Source organism: Octopus bimaculoides, chromosome 24 (assembly GCF_046866305.1).
Source record: "Octopus bimaculoides isolate indiv1 chromosome 24, ASM4686630v1, whole genome shotgun sequence".
Lineage (NCBI taxonomy): Eukaryota > Metazoa > Mollusca > Cephalopoda > Octopoda > Octopodidae > Octopus > Octopus bimaculoides.
This window is the reverse complement of record NC_142951.1, coordinates 21,750,267-21,767,766: the sequence shown is the minus strand read 5'-3', so window position 1 is coordinate 21,767,766 and position 17,500 is coordinate 21,750,267. Positions and strand designations below refer to the sequence as shown.

Below are 17,500 nucleotides of genomic sequence, written 5' to 3'. Positions count from 1 at the left end.
TTAGATTCCAACTTCCCCATGAAGAAAATTCCATATGGAACTTCTTATATTCATTCCCTATAAAATAAAATATGTTCAATGATGGGAGATGGATGAAGCACTCATATATAGTGGAGATGTGTCAAGTCTTTCAAAATTTAAAAATGCTCAGCTGGCTTCCACTCAGTTTGAGCCGAGCTGAGGAAGAGTGACTCAAGTGCACTTTGTTGTTTGAAGATACGCACAGAAACAAAGAAACTTAACTAGTGACAGAGTGAAACATTGGTTTACGAAAAGTTTACGTGCGTGTGTGTGAGTGTATGTGTGCGTGCGTGCGCTTGTGTATGTAAGCTCAAAACGTCAAAGACTCTTTCCATTTTTGCTGAGCATCAAACTAATACACCTTATTTGTTGTTCCCTCACCTGTTTCTGTCTTTTGATTTTTGTACATTTGAACCATGTGCAAGTGTGTGTGTGTGTTTGTTTTACATTATATATCACTTCTATTCTAGCCTTTCTACTTACTCCTTTTCTCTCTCTCTCTTTCCCTCTTGTATTCCTAGCCTTTTTCTTTTCCCTTCATCCCTTTCCTTTTTTTTCTCTGTTGCTCTCTCTCCCTCTCTCTTGCTGTCTTTCTCCCCCCCCCCACCTGCCTACCCCTGTCACATGACTCGTGGCTAGTTCCCCTTTTCCTTCCTTTCTTACATTGGTCCCATAGTTGACCATTCGCAAATTCTCTGTCTCTCCATTCTCCATCTTCCAAGACATTTTCTAAGCATTACCCACTATTCTCCTCTCCTTCGCCCCAAGGCTGTATTTTGTTTGACTGTCCGTCCTTGACCACCATCCTAAAGCACATTTTGTGTCGTTTTGCTTGTTTTACTTTGTTTTGTTTGCTCTTGACCCTAATTCTCTCCAAGAAAACTATTTTTGCAGCACCACCAATTGGGAAGCACTCAATCTTATCATTAAAGGTGCGAAACTGAATATTACCAATTGGTCAATAACTAATGAAGAATTATGGACCTTCTGTTTATCTCCCATTCATTTTTACATTCAGTATACGTTTGTTTATTTACCATACATTTTTCATTTATTAAGTAATGGAATGCAACACACACCAAATTTGTATTAACAAGTTTTATATATGTGTATATATATATATATATATATATATATATATATATTTTAAAGGCAAGTTGTTTTTTTACTCTTCTCTACTGTTTTTTGTTCTGTGTGTATCAAAAATATCGCTATCAATTTAGAGTAAAATTTGTAGTTTTGGAATCAGTAGTTCTTTGGCTGCTATTTCTGAATTCTCAGTATGTTGGAGAAGCAGGTTACTGTCAATCCCTATATATTTATGATTATAAATGGTTTTACCGATAAGGTTTTTTCATACTGGGCTACCCGGCAAAATTGTTAATTATTAATTTTATTACTAATTGACGATTCCCTGCCCTGTATATCTATATCTATATCTATATCTATATATATATATATATATATACTATTTTGTTTAAAAGAGTTCCAACACTGTCTGTTTTTTATGTTTTATTTATATTCCTGCAGAACCAATGTGGGGTATAGAATATGGAATATACAATATATAATATAATATACAATATATAATATAAAATAAAATAAAATAAAAATGGATGGCACCATGAAAGAAAGTATTGAATGTAGATGAAATATTGAGTGTTCAATATAAAGGATCAAATATATAAATATAAATATATAAAGGCGACTTGAGTTTCAGGGCTATTTCCCTTCGTCATGGCCGGTATGACAGACTTTAACAGACTGTAATAAGTTGGCTGGTTTTCTGTCTTTTATACCAATTCCGAAAAAGAAAAGAAATTTGGCAGACATGGAAGAAATCTCTCAATATAAGAAAACAAAACTTCTGGAAAGCATATAAATGCGAAAAATATGCCGAAACACACTCAGAATGGATTTCCTTAACGGCACCCATACTTCCTCGGAAGTACCTAATTAAAGAAATTAGAGGAGAACCAGAGGAAGAAACAAAACTCCGATGGGATCTCGCATTAACAAAATTCAGGACCGACATTTCTATCACCCTGTCTAAACAATCCCGTTATAAAACCAAATATGAAGCAATCGTCAGTCTTATTGAAGATGAAATATCAAAACTAGCAACTGGCAATGTAAAAGAAAAAATGCGCGAACTATGGATCAAAGATATCTCCAGAGAAGAGAACAAATCACGAAAATTATGGCAGCAGAGACAACTATTCCTGGATAAATATTCTACCAACTACGGTAAAGAATTTAGAACCCAGAGAAATAACAGTAAAAAAGAACAATCTCACCAAGGTAACAAAAACCAGAGCATGAGGCAACATCAACGCCCATCCCACCAGGAATCAAAGAGGAACTACGGTAAGAACTCTTCCCCTTTTGTACGCAAACACCCTAATCTACACATTATAAACAAAAAACATGAACAAAATAAATATTTCTCTGATCAGACCTTTAGACGTAGGAACACCAGATCATTTTCAAAACCTCAACAAAGATTACCTACAAAAAACGGGGAAAAAAACCGGCCTAGAACCAGAAACAATACCAGACCATCCTCTCAGATCACTAAAACCAATACTTACAAATTGAAAAAGAAGATATTTAATTCTGAAAATAGGAAGGCAAACATAACAACACCAGGTAAAATAACACAACGAAAACACAAACTTCAAGTCAACACCAACAAAAATAGTAACCATAAACAGAAAAAAATTCATTTTTTAATGTCAGGACAACAAACACCGGAGAAAGAAACACTCCAAGAAGTAACATACCCAAAACAATTGGACACATAGACCCTAAGATAATTAATCTTTCCAGAAGAGATCTTGACAATGATGAAATCCAAATTCTGTTAAAAGGCCTGAAATTTACACCTACACCAACAGTCAACCACCATGAACTAAAGGAAGATATCCAGAAATTCTGTCGCAAATTACGACTTGTCGAATTCTTCACCACCAATATTAATAATAAAAATAATAATGAAACCGAAGATTCTTTAGTGAGGAATAAATCAAATTTCACCCCACCAAAAGGCAGAAATATCTACCTGGACCAATATATTGACACCCTATCAAACTTCCCCCTAAAACAAAATACCAAAATTAGGCCGAACATTAACAAATCAGAGATATCTGCACTTAAACGCATACAAAACGATGAAACAATAATAATTAAACAAGCAGATAAAGGGGAGTGCAATCGTCATCATGGATGTGGAATACTACAAGGATTTAGTTGAGGAACAACTAAATGACACAACCTTCTATTGTGAAATACCCTCGAATATAGACCACCACATCATGAAGAAGATCAACCACCTAGTTTCTAAACACTACAACTCACTCACTGACAATGAAAGAGACTACATCACCAACTTCGAACCAAAACCCAGTAACTTTTACGGCTTACCCAAAATACATAAGTCAGAAGATATTCAACAGGGAGTAAAGGAACAAGGAAGTGAATACATAAAAGTGCTACATCCAAAAGATTTAAAACTTAGACCAATTATAGCTGGCCCAGTATGCCCTACTCACCGTCTAAGCAATTTCATCGACATTCTTTTGAAGCCACTTTGTACATACATACCCAGTTTCATTCGGGATGACATCGACTTTTTATCCCATCTTCCCAAAATCACTGAAACAAATTCAATCCGACTGAGCTTCGATGTAGTAAGCCTATACACAAATATCCCACATGATTTAGGAATAAAGGCGGTTGAATACTGGGTAAACAAACACAGAGAAGCAATTCCCAACAGGTACACGGTGACATTTATACTAGAATCAGTGAGACTTATCCTGGAAAATAATACGTTCTTCTTCAATGGTAAGAACTATATCCAAATTAAAGGCACAGCTATGGGGACGAGGTTTGCCCCCGTTTATGCGAATTCGGTGATGGGTTACTTGGAACAAAAACTCTACCAGGAAATAGAGGAGGGATATAACACCGAATTTAGGAAGCTTATAGAAAAAGCATGGAAGAGATACCTGGACGATTGCTTCATAATCTGGACCAAACCTCAAAGCATTGTGGAAGAATTTAACACCCTCCTGAACAACCTACACCCATCCATCCAATTTACAAAGGAGATGAACAGTAGCAAATTACCATTTCTAGATATAATGGTAATTAAAAAGAACACCGCCATTACCACAGATATATATTACAAACACACAGACACACACCAATACTTGAACTTTAAATCGTGCCATCCACCCCATACAAAACGCAACATACCATACTGCCTAGCCAGGAGAATATGTACTATTGTAGAGGATATAGAGACCAGAAATCAACGCCTGATGGAACTGAAAGAATTTCTGCTGAAGCAAAAATACCCATCACGACTCATAGAAAATGGTATTCAGCGGGCTTCGAAAATACCCATACAACAACTGAGGACACAACAAAGAAAAGACAAACAGGAAAAGATCATTCCATTTATAGTGACACAAAATCCATGCCACCAGAACATCTTTAATATCGCCAAAGCGAACTTACCGATCCTTGCACAAAGTAAGGAATTGAGAAATATCATTACAGATCAAAATATAACTCTCAGTAAGAGACAACCTAAAAACTTGAAAAAACTATTAACAAAGGCAAGGTTTGACCTCAGCAACAAAAATCAAACATTCACTGTATCCAAATGCAATGATAGCCGATGCGGCACATGCCGATCAATCCATACCGGCCCATATATGAACACAAAAACAGGGAAAATATTCACCAATGCGAACATGAACTGCAAAAGTAGAAATCTAATCTACTGCATTAAATGCCCTAATTGTGAAGAACTGTACGTTGGCCAGACAGGTAATGCACTATCGGAACGCTCACGGGTACATCGACAACAGATTAAAAACCCAGAAGTCCGCCAAATACCACTGAGTAACCATCTGGCAACATGTGGTCATCAAACTTTTATTATATTTCCATTCCATAAACTTTACAACCAGAATGAAATTGAAAGAAAATGCAAAGAAAAGGACTTTATTAAGAAATTCAAACCCACTCTTAACAAACAATGATTAAATCCATCTTACTTGGGGTTTAAAAATCTTATCCCTGTAACCAAAAGACAAAAAAATCTCTCAGATATCATCATTTCTATAAATAGATTTGGCATCATTTCTAAGAACAGCCAAACACCTACTGGGGTTTAAAAATCTTATCCCTACAACCCACATAAAACAATAAATTAAAATATCATCATTTCTAAAAATAGATTTGACATCAATTCTAAAAATAGCCAAACACCTACTGCTGCTGTCCAAAGGAATTGGTATAAAAGACAGAAAACCAGCCAACTTATTACAGTCTGTTAAAGTCTGTCATACCGGCCATGACGAAGGGAAATAGCCCTGAAACTCGAGTCGCCTTTATATATTTATATTTATATATTTGATCCTTTATATTGAACACTCAATATTTCATCTACATTCAATACTTTCTTTCATGGTGCCATCCATTTTTATTTTATTTTATTTTATATTATATATTGTATATTATATTATATATTGTATATTCCATATTCTATACCCCACATTGGTTCTGCAGGAATATAAATAAAACATAAAAAACAGACAGTGTTGGAACTTTTTTAAACAAAATAATATATTCCTCTATACACAATCATACAAAAAAAACGCCTTTTTTGTATTTTTTTTTACTCGCATATATATATATATATATATATATATATATATATAACACAAAATGGGACAAGAACGCAAAACATCCAGACAGTTAGGTGATACAAGATAGGGACAACAAAACATCCAGATAGACGATACAGAGAAAACAAGGACGGGTCATTCTGAGTCTTCTTTCATTAGTTGAGATCCAGATTATCTTTGCAATTTCGACTGGTTATACTCGATATTGCTCCAATCTGGCCAGCCCACACACACACACACACACACACACACACACACACACACACACACACACACACATATATATATATATATATATACACACACAGAGAAAGAGAGATGGTTGGAGGGAGAGATAATAGATATATATATATAGTAATATAAATAGTTAAGTATAAATAGAAATAAACAAATAAATAAAAGATAGATTCACAGAAAGATGTAGTTTGGGAGATATATAAATGTAGATATAAACAGAAAGATAAAGAGATAGAATTCTGTTTACATAAATACATTACTGGACAGAGCTGGGTGATCAGCTTTAACCATCAGCACCTTGATATACCATGTTTGAATAAAATATGAGATGGTCATGGCTGGAATGTCTTTGATCATATGGCCAGAGATCAGCTTCATTTCCTTCTTTTATCACTTTGTTAATCCATTTGACTTTACTCCAGTCTCCATAGCACTTCTCCTATCTCTGCACTGCCACTAACCACCTACCATCAGAGTTAGCTGGCCTATAAAAGGGTGTCCATGTTGAAGTTGTTGGGGACTTTACAAGACGTGGATGTTGGTTCACACCCTGGGTAGCTTCGAATTGCAGATGAGCGTTTTTCATGTTCAGTCAAGGATGACAGCTGTACACACACACATGACAGCGTGCTGTCCCCTGGTCTGTACATCAGACGTGGCACACCAACCCAATTCCGCAGCACACCACCACTGCCAAATAAACAAACAAATAATAACAGCAATAACAATAACAACAACAACAGCAGCAGCAACAACAACTGTTTCAAATTTTGGCACAAGGCCAGCAATTTTAGCTGGTACTTGACTGGTATTTTATTTTATCTACCTTGAAAGGATAAAAGTAAAGTTGCCCTTGGCAGATTTAAACTAACAATTCTACCAACCCAGTGTTTTAATAACAACAATAATAATAATGATCCTTTCTACTAATGGCACAAGGCCTGAAATTCTGGGGAAAGGGACCAGTTGATTACATTGAACCCAGTGTTTCACTGGTACTTAATTTATCGACCCTGAAAGAATGAAAAGCAAAGTTGACCTCAGTGGAATTTGAACTCAGAACATAAAGACAAATGCTAACAATTCTGCCAGCTCAGTGCACCCAGTACACTGTGAAGTGGTTGGTACTAGGAAGAACATTCAGCTGTAGAAACCAAACCAAATCAGACGATGGAAATGGTGTGGTCCCTGGCCTTGCCAGTTCCTGTCAAACCATCCGACCCATGCCAGCACGGAAAATAGATGTTAAATATTGATGATGGGATTGATTTCACTGGTATTTTATTTATCAATCCTAGGTGTGGGGAAAGGCTAACTCAGCATCAGTGGGATTTGAACTCAAAGCATAAAGAACCACAACTAAATACAATAAGCCATTTATCAATGACTCAATGATTCTGTCATTCCTCTGTTTTAATTTTTCAAGGTTTAAAATTTTGGGGGAGGAGTAAGTTGATTACATTGATCCCAGTTCTCAACTAGTACCTACTTTATTGACCCCCAAAAGGATGAAAGGCAAAGCCAACCTTGATGGAATTTGAACTCAGAACCATGCCCAAAACAGACCTTGCTGGTGCTGATACCATGTAAAAAGCACTCAGTCCACTCTATAAGGTGGTTGGTGTTAGGAAGGGCATCCAGCCATAAAAACCATGCCAAACAGACAGTGAAGCCTAGTGTGGTCTTCTGGCCTGCCAGCTCCTGTCAAACCATGCAACCCATGCCAGCATGGAAAATGGATGTTAAATGATGATGATGATGATGAATGTAAAACTGGAAGAAATACCACTAAACATTTTGTCCAGCCTGCTGACAGTTCTGCCAGCTTGTTGCCTTAATCTTTCTTACAATAAATAATCGATCATATGCTCATATGGGATTACAGTGTATTTATACATGAGAGTTTATATGCAACAAACACAGTAAAATGTGTACAAGTGCAACAATACATAAAAAATCCAACTGTACAGACACATCAACAAACATACATATGCACCAACAGTTTCATTTAACATAAATAAGTGATCAATAAGTGAAGAAAATTATTGACTAATTTGAAGCTCTGACTGTCAAATAATTTAACCCTTTAACATTTACATTATACTGTCAAATATAATGCTTATTTATTCACACTGCTTTGTATAAATCATGGATTATCTTGTAGCTCTGAGATTTCAATGATGTGATTGTTTGTTTTTAGAATGATATTGTAGGGTAGGTGTAAGAGGCCAAATCTGGCCAGTTTAAACATAAAACATGTAGAATATTTGGGGCTGACATGGCTAGCTTGAATGCTAAAGAGTTAAAGTAGGGTTGTGTTATATAGAAGAATAGTTAGTTAAGGCTAAGTTGTGATTTTGTTTGCTTTTTAAAACATTGCATAGTTCAACATAAACAAAATGACTGATAAATACATGCATTGAAACATACAAACTCAAAAAATACACACACAAACATATACAGACTTCTAAGATCATATTGAAGGAGTAGTGACAGAAGGAAAAAGAAGTCTCTGGAGCACCAAATGGTGAGCCAAACAGTAGCTTTGTATATTGAGAATATAGTACTAGGAGGCTGGTTAAGCATCTTTTGAGGACTTCATTTAACTAATAATGCTGCTTTTAGGAGCAAATGTGGTTGTGTGGTAAAAAGCTTGCTTCTCAACCACATGGCTCTGAGTTCAAATGTTGCTGAGGTCAACTTTGCCTTTCATCCTTTTAAGGTCAATACAATAAGTACCAGTTGAGCATTGCAGTCAATGTAATCAACTTACCTTCTTCTTTGAAATTACTGACTACGAGCCAAAATTTGAAACCAATAACACTGTGTAACATGATTTTTGTCCTTGGGTTAGCAGCTGTTATTTCTTATTTGCTTACCCCCAGAAAGTATTAAAAAACGGCTAACATTTCTTTCAAAATTTGCTTTTCTTACATTTATTCATAATCCAAAGAATCCCTCTCAACACATGGCTTACATGCTCCCCCACTACTCCTGCTCATCATCAGAGATGCACAAATTGTCAACCACTAAGGGACATGCTCAGGTGGTTTAAAGTTAAAATTTTGCTACACAGCATGATTTCCAATTTAGGCACAAGGTCATAAATTTGAGAGAAGTTACTTCATTAAATCAACTCCCCAGTGTACTTTAGATAAACTGGTAGTTTATTTCATTGACCTTAGAAGGATGACAAGCAAGTGGGCCTAGACAGAATTTTAACTCAGAATGTAAAGAGCCAAGACAATTATGCCAGGTGGTTCGTTCTTGGTTGCTCTAAAGCTACTTCCAAACAATAAAAATTGCTTGGATTTCTGGATGCAAGACATAGGTCATGAATGAAGAGCAGTAGAGAAAGATAAAAAAAAAAACCTATGAATGTGGACAAGAGTATTTCCACCCTCCCCTATATAATGTAGGGGAGAGAGAGAAAGAGAAGCAAAGAATTTCAGAGAATGATAGAAATTGAACCAGTGGGGGCATGCTGTAAAGAGAAATGGGATGAAATGGATGAGTCCTGTGATGAGGAAGGAAGATAGTAAGCAACTGAGAAGAAAGATGGGAATGACTGTGAAAGAAGAGAAATGGGAAAACCAAGAGAGACATGATTAAAGATGATGGGGAGCAAACAAGAGTAAGAAGGTTGATGAGAAAGAATGTTGGGGATAGTGCAAAATGGGAGTCCATCAGGCTAACAACTACTTTAGCAGGGAAAATTACCTTAAAATAATTATTTTTGTGGTATAGAAACAAGATTAAAAATTTGGCAGGGTATAGTTATAACAGGTTATGTGTATCCCTTGTATCCCACTGGTACTTAATTATTATGGGCCCTAAAAGGAAAAAAGGTGAAGTTAAACTTAACACTATTTGAAGAGACAGCCCAAATTATAACCACATACCTCTTTTGTGTGCACCACACTTTGGTGCCTGTTTTATGGTCTGTTTCTATGTTGCAAGGTGGTCTGCTGGCTCTTAATTTATCCATTTCTTGCTGTTTGTTAAATTTTGCAACCTTTGCATTGATTCTTTCCAAGACTTTTGTAGGCTTACCATCATTGGTATAGAACTTACCAGAAACGTAGCCTAGAAGTAAAACAATAATAATAATAATAATAATAATAATAATAATAATAGTAAAATACTGTCTATGTGATCTCAAATTTTAAAGCAAACACATAATTTTCTTATGGTTTCTTAAACATTCACTTGAACAAAACTGTACAAATCCAAATATATGGTACCCTAGGCGTAACACCTACATGAACTTCTAACTTGTTGTCTCTTGAGGTCTCTGGGTGAGACTTGGATCCAACTTGTACAAATGCAAAACAAAAGTCAAACATAAAATAATAATAATAATAATAATAAATAATAATAAATGCTCTGATGAAGTACCAGGCAGTGGCTCTCATGGCTTCTGATCTTAACTGATTGGAAGTGTTATCATGTACATTGTTTTGTCTTCGTATAAAAAATGGGTTACAGCAAATATTCTGCTCAGTACCACAGATTTGCTTGTCAGTTGTTTGACCTTAATCAGTTGAGCATATCCCTTGGTGGCTGACGATATGTGCATCTCTGATCATGAGCAGAAGTAGTGGGGGAGCATCATAACCATGTGTTGAGAGGAATTCTTTGGGATTTGGATAATTCACCTCTGGAAACATGGGTGTTTTGTTCAACATCCTTAAACAACCCTTATTCAGGGACCTTTTGAGCAGGATTGGCTACTCAACCTGAAGAAAATTCTAACTGTCCCTATCTGAAAGTTTTGGTTTTCTTCCAGAGTTTCGTTTTGACGAGGAAGTTTTTCCCTCTTTCTCAAAGGTTGTCATTACTTTTGAGACAGTACTTCTTGATACACCAAACATTTTGGCTGTTTTCGTTACGCTAGCACCTGCCATAAATGAATATTAAATGTCCATCCTGATTGAACTAGTACTTTCTGACAGATGTAAATTTACAACTGACAGTTGTAAATTGTAAAGCATAACTGTCACCACTACTACATGAACCTGAAGATTGCATAGTTTAATGCATGAAAGTACTAGTTCAATCAGAATGGACATTTAATGTTCTATCATTTCATCATATTAGAATGTTTGGAGATTAAACAACCATCTAAGGGATAATAAATATCCAATATACTACTGGAAGTATACCTATGTATTTATATCCAAATGCTTACTGTTGCAAAGCAATAGCGCAATTGAATAATAGGTATGAATGGGGGTAAATAGAAATTTACCCAGAATTTATAAGGCAAAGAAGAAAATAGAGAAGATAATTAATTAACAAACATCAGCCTGCAACCTTCAATTGGGATCATCATCATCATCATCATCATCATTTAACGTCCGCTTTCCATGCTAGCATGGGTTGGATGATTTGACTGAGGACTGGTGAAACCAGATGGCTACACCAGGCTCCAATCTGATTTAGCAGAGTTTCTACAGCTGCATGCCCTTCCTAACGCCAACCACTCAGAGTGTGTAGTGGGTGCTTTTATTTGCCACCAGTATGAAGGCTGGTCAGGCGGTACTGGCAACGGCCACGCTCAAAATGGTGTATTTTATGTGCCACCCACACAAGAGCCATTCCAGGGGCACTGGCAACGATCTCGGTCGAAAATCCTTACACATGTCACGTTCGTTCGTCTTTCGGACTTGTCAAATATAATTCTGAAACAAGTTTTTACCCTTATTTATTTATTTATTTATTTATTTATTTATTTGACAATCCTTAAAAAGACCATTTCAATACATTGGCCCTTCTCTCTCTCTTTTACCACATCCATCTCTCTATCTGTCTGACTATCAATCTATCTATTTATCTGTCTGTCTGTCTATCTATCTGCTTATATATCTTCTATTGTCTCCAAAGCCTCACCCCAAAAAAACAAAAAATGTTCTGTTATAAACAAAACCCGAAAAAACACCTTTTTTAATAAATGAAAGAAGTTATTCCAAAATTCTGACGACTTTTTTTTCAATATTTAATTCTGTACATCACACCTAACACACACACGCTCTCTCTCTCTCTCTCTCTCTACACACACATATATATATATATATATATATATTATTTATATTATTATACATACATACATATATATATATATATATACATACATCAAATGGATGTGTTATAATATTATTCCACATATACAAAAACAGCCATACCAACAATCCAACAAACCTACATCATCTGCTGCCCCATGGATATCATTATGGTTTCGGCACCTGGGCAGTACCATTCAATCCAGCAGTGTCAACAGCACTAAAATAAGTGCTGTTTAGGAACAAACATACCAAAGAAACCACATTTTCAGTATCGGTAAATAGATTCAACAAGTAAATCTATAACCAACCCCTAAATACGTAACTAAACAGCGACCAACCCCTTAAGTCATATATATATATATATATATATATATATATATATATATATATATATATATATATATACATACATACATACACGTCCTACATCATTGTGATTCTAGTGTCTCATTACTATACATCTAATAAGCTCACCTGCCAACATTTTATTCTAGCTTGAAGGAAACAGATATGAAGACAATTTGAAAGCTCACTATGCAATAAAGGTTTGAGTTAAACTGGGTAAGACTTATGAATTACTCCAGACAGCTTACGGATTAAGCAGTCTGAGCCAAGTATCTGTTTTTTGCTGACTCAAGAAGCTAGGCAAAGAAAGTCTACCAAAAGATTGAGGTCCTAGCACAGTGGTGAAACACATCTCTTGATTGTGAGTTCAAATTCACTCCCAGTCCATAGTCTACTGCACATCTTGCCAACCTTGGATAATTTCTGTAGCACTCATGCACACACACGCACATACATGCACGCACACATATGGTGATGCAAACTGGAAAAATAGAACTCAAAATGTGTATCTATATTTGTTAAACTGAACAAATTAATTCAGTTTAATGCCATTAAAATGAATTCCCTTTTTCAACAACAAGGGCATCATCTACATCCACTGGGTTTCTTCTGACCAAACAGTTAACAAAGAGTACTTTGGGAGAGTTCAGGAAGAAGTTTCATCACAAGAGCCAGAGCTCTTTTACTCAGGTCTGTGGCATCTGCTCCAGGACAGTGCACCTCAATACCATACTGGTATCAATAGCTTGACAGAGATGGGCGTCAAAACTGTACCACACCCACCCTACAGTCCAGACCTTTCTCCCTGTGACTTTTGGTTGTTCCCCAAGCTGAAGGAGAACCTCAACTTTGCCTTCATTTTGAAAATGAAGGAGGCTGTAACAAGCGTCCTGGACACCTTCACTTTAGAGGACTTCCATGGGGCCTTCACAATGTGGCTGGAGCACTACAGTAAGTGCATAGAAGTCAGAAGGTCCTCCTTGGAAGGAAATTAGGGTTTTGTACTTCTTTAAAATTATAAAATATCTCTCTTGAAAAAGTCTGAAAAATTTTGGAATGTGCCTTGTATGCCTGGTACTTACCGATATGTTTGTAGTTTTCTTTATAAAAGTCAACCCATTCTCCAATACCTATTAACTGGTTTCCTGTAAAGCCCTCAATGTCATCAGTCAAGCCCTTCTCTGTGAAATCTCCAGTCACAAAAGCACCAGAAGCATCTCGACCTGAAATGATATCCAAATGTTCAAATGGTATTAAACTGAATTAATTTCATTTTAACAAATATATATACTCATATTTTGAGTTCTATTTTCCGTTTGCATTATCGTGTGTGTGTGTGTGTGTGTGTGTGTGCACGCGCACGCTACAGAAATTATCCAAGGTTGGCAAGATGTGCAGTAGACTATGGACTGGAAGTGGATTTGAACTCATAATCAAGAGATGTGTTTCACCACAGTGCTAGGACCTCAATTTCATGTTGTGTCCCCAAAATATAGCATCTGATATGGCTTGGAATTCATTACAATAACAGTGGCCAATAAAAGCTTACCCTGCATTGAGTGATAATAGCAGAAATCAGAAAATGAGTTCATAAATTTCTTCTTTGGTCTTGTGCTTACATCAGGAAGTATCTTGAGGCCTCATGAGAAGTTTGGTGCATGGCTGTGTGGTAAGAAGTTTGCTTCTCAAACACATGGCTCTGGGTTCAGTCCAACTGCACAGCACATTGCCCAAGTGTCTTCTACTATAGCTTTGGACCAACCAAAGCCTTGTGAGTGGATTTGGTAGACAGAAACTGAAAAAAGCCTGTTATGTATATAAATGTGTGTGTGTGTGTGTGTGCTTGTCCCCCACCACCACTTGACAACCAGTATTCGTATGTTTACATCCCCATAACTTAGCAGTTTGGCAAAAGTGACTGATAGAATAAGTACCGGGCTTAACGAAAAAAATAAGTACTGGGGTTGATTTGTTTGACTAAACTTCTTCAAGGTGGCCCAGCATGGATACGGTCTGATGACTGAAACAGGTGAAAGATAAAAAATATTATGAAGGCAAATTTGGAAGCTCCTTTCTACATAGTTCTGGGTTGGGCTCCATAGAGTGGAATGCTCTCTTAAGGCGGCGAGCTGGCAGAAACATTAGCATACAGGGCGAAATGCTTAGCAGTAATAGTGTCTCTCTCACTATTACTCTTACATCCACGATACTTGACGGTGATTCGCTGTGATCACATCGAATGAAATGTGCTTCACAACCATAGCAATGCAAATAAACAAACACAAACAGTATACAAAATATAAAACAAATCCCCTAAAATACCTTGATATCTGTCTCACCTGAGAAGAAACTGTAGGGATTTCCTGGACCATAAAATTTCCTGCCTGAACTGACATCAAAAACCTGGCCTAAGACAGCTAGATAAATAGGAGCTGACTCTCGTTCACCTGTGTATTTAGACAGTTCGGACTTTGTGAAAACGCCCGAAGCTGTTTCTTCTAGCTTGTCTGGATCTAAAGTGTGAGGCGATGCGGACACTGGGGTTGAATGATCGTTATCCGACTTTTTGGAACCAAATGAATATGGAAAACTCCACACATTTTTCACCTGGCTGAGAAGATCGGTGACTTTTAACCAGTTAGCAATATCAACAAGGAAGTCTGGACAACATCCTAATGTGGTTAGTAACCAGGGAAGAGCAATAGCAGATGCGACTATCAGTAAACTCAACCGGTAATTAACCATGGTGACCATATATTGTTAGTATTGTTGGGATTTGTAGATGTATCCTATCGTTTGCTTGATGGAGAAAAAAGTTGGTAACTTTAGTTCGTGTGAACAGTGTGAACCTAAATTTTACAACATTTATAACAAGGTTAGAAAGTAAGGGAAATATGTTTCACCATCGCTCCATAAACAGTATATGAGTTCGATGTTGTTTACAACAGTGATAATTATGGTGACGACGAGCAACAGAATGACGGACGACAGCAAAGAAATGCTGGACTTAAGGCATTGCCATATGAGATTACGTCCCTTCAACGTCTTCAGTTCAAATTCTATCGAGATTAACTTCGTTTTTTCTCCACCTGTGATCGATAAAATAAGTATCAAAAATTATACCGAAAGAGTAAAGTTGATTCGGTCGACTGTACACCTCCCTATTGTTTTTCACATGACTTTTAAGAAGGAAAACAGCGCGAAAAGTTCAGGTAACTTTTTAGTTAGGTTAATTTGATTGCGCATGTGCTGCTAATTAGAGAAATATTTTATTTAGTGAAAAAAGCACAAGGCACACACACCTACAGAATATATTATTTTAATAGTGCGGTCAATCAGTACAGAGTTCAAATTCCTCCGTGACTTTGTTTTTCTCTTAGTTGATGATAAAAATTGATAACTTACAATGAGACTAATTATTTAATTTCATATCTTTACCTATAGATATGCTATTTCCATTATATTTAGATGCTTAACACATTGGACAAAATGCCGTGTCATTTCATCCGTCTTTTCGTTCTGAGTTCAAATTCCACCGAGGTCGATTTTGTCTTTCATCTTTTCGGGGTCGATGAAATAAGTATCAGTTAAGCACTGCAGTCGATGTAATTGACTATTCCCTCCCCCAAAATTTCATGCCTTGTGACTATAGTTTAGTAGTTTAACTGTATACATATTTTAATTAACAGTCTCATGACAGCCAGAAATATCGAGACATTAACATTCCATTTATAATTAGTTTTATATTATGGCACAAGGCCAGCAATTTGGGGAGAAAAGGATAAGGCGACTACATCAAACCAATATTTAACTGCTACTCTACGAGGGTGAGCGGAAAAGTTTATATGTTGACTGTGAAGGAGTGATGCTTAGTGCCGTGAAATCTTTCAAGCATTCACTTCAGCTGTTTGTTTTCGTTTTTGTTTTTTTTTAATAACTGCGTTGTTTCTTTCCAGGTAAACTGACATTTCACTTTTCAAAGAAGACTTCAAAAGTAACTAATAGGGACTTCTCTTGAAAATGGACAAAATTTGGCATCGTGATGTTATCAAGTACTTGCAGAAAATTGGGTTTTTAGCCCCCAAAGACATTTATGCTGACATGATTGTTACATAAGGGGTTGACGCTTCAGCTTTATCAACAGTGCAAAAGTGGGGGGGGGGTGAATTTAGGAGGGGAAAGGAGAGTCTTAAAAATGACCCAAAGTCTAGACGTCCTACAACTGTTACCACCAGGGAAAACATTGATCGTGTTCACCACATGGTGATGGATGACAGGGGATTGATTATAAATCAAATAGTCAATGCTATCCCGTGATACAGTAAAGAATATTCTGCACAATGAACTTGGCGTGACGAAGGTTTCTATTTGGTGGCTGCGACGTCGTTTGACACCTGATTAAAAGCACAGCAGGCTGATCACATCATGGGAAAATCTGACAGTGTTTGATGCAGATCCAGCTGGTTTCCTTGAACCTTTCCTAAGCTAGGATGATTGTTGGATTCATCACCTTGAGTCAAAGACAGAGAGACAATCCATGCAGTGGAAACACCCCTCACCTGTTCCAAAGGAGGCCAAGGTCGTTTCATTTGCCAGGAAGGTGATGGCTCCAGTTTTGGAGATACAAAAAGCATTGTGCTTATTGATTTCCTTCAAAAGGGCCACACTATCGATTAAGAGTACTATACCAACTTACTGGGGGCAGTCATGAAAGGCTATCAAGACCAAATGCCCAGGAAACTGATGAAAGGGGTCTTGTTTCACGAGGATAATGTTCCAGCACACAAGTCCTTGCTTTCAGTGACTGCTATGTGTGACTGTAGCTTCCCTATTCTTGTGATTTGGCCAAATCTGACTATCATCTGTTCCCCAGCATGAAAACACACTTGGCAAGGAACCGGATTTGCAGTGATGATATCATATCTGCTGTTGATGACTATCTTGAAGAATTTGGGGAACAAATCAACCTCCTTACTTATTTCTTTACGCCTGTTACTTACTTTGTCGCCTCTGTTGCCAAACTGCTAAGTTACGGGAACGTATACACCAACACTGGTAGTAGGGAAGGACAAACACTGATAGATACACACACACACACACACACATATATATATATATATATATATATAT

At 36.7% G+C, this 17,500-nt stretch overlaps 1 protein-coding gene across 1 annotated transcript; it reads right to left on the bottom strand.

The window, feature by feature from the left end:
* Positions 1-5,445: 5,445 nt before the first annotated feature.
* LOC106875170 (neuferricin) lies at positions 5,446-15,614 on the bottom strand. The gene is made up of 4 exons (XM_014923200.3): positions 14,710-15,614; positions 13,453-13,593; positions 9,863-10,046; positions 5,446-6,650 (listed from the first exon to the last, which is right to left on the bottom strand). Exons 1-4 carry the CDS (start codon positions 15,122-15,124, stop codon positions 6,446-6,448), a joined length of 945 nt encoding a protein of 314 aa, XP_014778686.1. The 5' UTR covers positions 15,125-15,614; the 3' UTR covers positions 5,446-6,445.
* Between the last annotated feature and the right edge of the window lie 1,886 nt (positions 15,615-17,500).